The sequence below is a fragment of the Ananas comosus genome, linkage group 19, assembly GCF_001540865.1.
Source record: "Ananas comosus cultivar F153 linkage group 19, ASM154086v1, whole genome shotgun sequence".
NCBI lineage: Eukaryota > Viridiplantae > Streptophyta > Magnoliopsida > Poales > Bromeliaceae > Ananas > Ananas comosus.
Window position 1 is genome coordinate 7,043,853 of NC_033639.1, and position 1,304 is coordinate 7,045,156.

Below are 1,304 nucleotides of genomic sequence, written 5' to 3' on the forward strand. Positions count from 1 at the left end.
ATGACAAATCCAAACCCTCAAACTCCGATTGGTTCATCATATGAAAAACTCTGTGGAGGAGAATTGAGGAGGCTGTTGCAGCGCCACAAGGAGAGAGGATGAAGCCGAGGCTTCTCTTCGATCCTATTCCAAACAGATATTCCGATTGGATTCTCGACAGTGCACTAAGTTTCTTTGGAGGCCTCTTCCAAGGGGAACTCACCGGGGGCATCCATGCCTCCAGTGGCATCTTCCTCTTCCTTATTGCTCGCAAAGTAATCATTCTCAAGGATGCGGGCATCAAAAACAGCTCTCACATTCTTCTCAGAGTATGCATTCGTGCGTTGTAAGAATGCGCGCGAAGACTCACATGGCGGGACGGCCGCAGAGCGTGCGGCTGCCATGCCATTAACATCTCTTCTCCTCCTCTCGCGCAGTACCATAGAAAATCCCCAAACCCTCCTCGACCTCGCCAATCTTGAGCTCTTCGGGAGCCGCTTCCGGCCAAAGGCGAATGCCTCCACGTCTCAGGAATATACTGATCGCCGCTCCTATAAGACAAAGCAAGACGCCGCCTTTCGTCTTGCTCCACTCTAATCGGCCCTAGCCCTCTCGAAAACCGCCGCCGCCGCCCAGAACTCCCGGGGCGAAACCTCCCTCGCGAGCCGGACGGCGAGGGACGGGAAGGGTGGTCGAATTCGCGGGATAGGGCACGCAATCGGTGTGCTCTGGGGATAGGGGCTGCGGAGGCGGTCGGAGGAGGGTGATGGGGGAAGGGATCGTGGGAGGGTGGTAGGCGAGAGTAGGGGCGCCCTGTCGTCTCCCCATGCCGTGGTTGCCGGAGGAGCGGCGGCGCCGCCTCCGGCGCGCGGGGACGGCGGCGGAGGGAGGAATGGTGGGGGTGGGAGTAGTGATTGGAATCGAGGATTGGGGATGGGGGTGAGGAAGAGGAGGCGGAAGGAGGAGGACAGGTGGCGGCGGAGGTGGTAGGTTCGTACTCGTACCTGGATCGGCCTCCGCCGCCTCCGCCAGTTGGTAGGTGGTGTGGTGGTTGGTGGAGAGGTGAGGAGGAGAGCGTCGACAGGGTGGTGGCGATCCATGGCGGCGCCCTAGGTTCTTTCGAATGGGTGAGGCGTCTTGACGCTTCCGTTGGTTGGAGTGGATGAGGAAGAGAACAGGGAAGTTGGAGTAATTGTGGTGTTGTTATCATATGAAATTGGCTCCGTTCGTGTGTCCGATCTGCTACTCTGTTCGTTGCAGTGTTTTGTCGGTTTAAGCTTTCCCGGATGTGTTAGTTCGAGCCCTAACTCGAAACATCATCTCGT

The 1,304-nt window shown here is 57.7% G+C and overlaps 1 protein-coding gene across 1 annotated transcript; it reads right to left on the reverse strand.

Moving 5' to 3' along the window:
• On the reverse strand, positions 573-1,079 carry LOC109724772 (vegetative cell wall protein gp1-like). The gene has a single exon (XM_020253704.1). It carries the CDS (start codon positions 1,077-1,079, stop codon positions 573-575), a length of 507 nt encoding a protein of 168 aa, XP_020109293.1.

Coding starts and splice junctions, on each gene's coding strand:
- LOC109724772 (XM_020253704.1), bottom strand. CDS start 1,079: ATGGATCGCCACCACCCTGTCGACGCTCTCCTCCTCACCTCTCCACCA.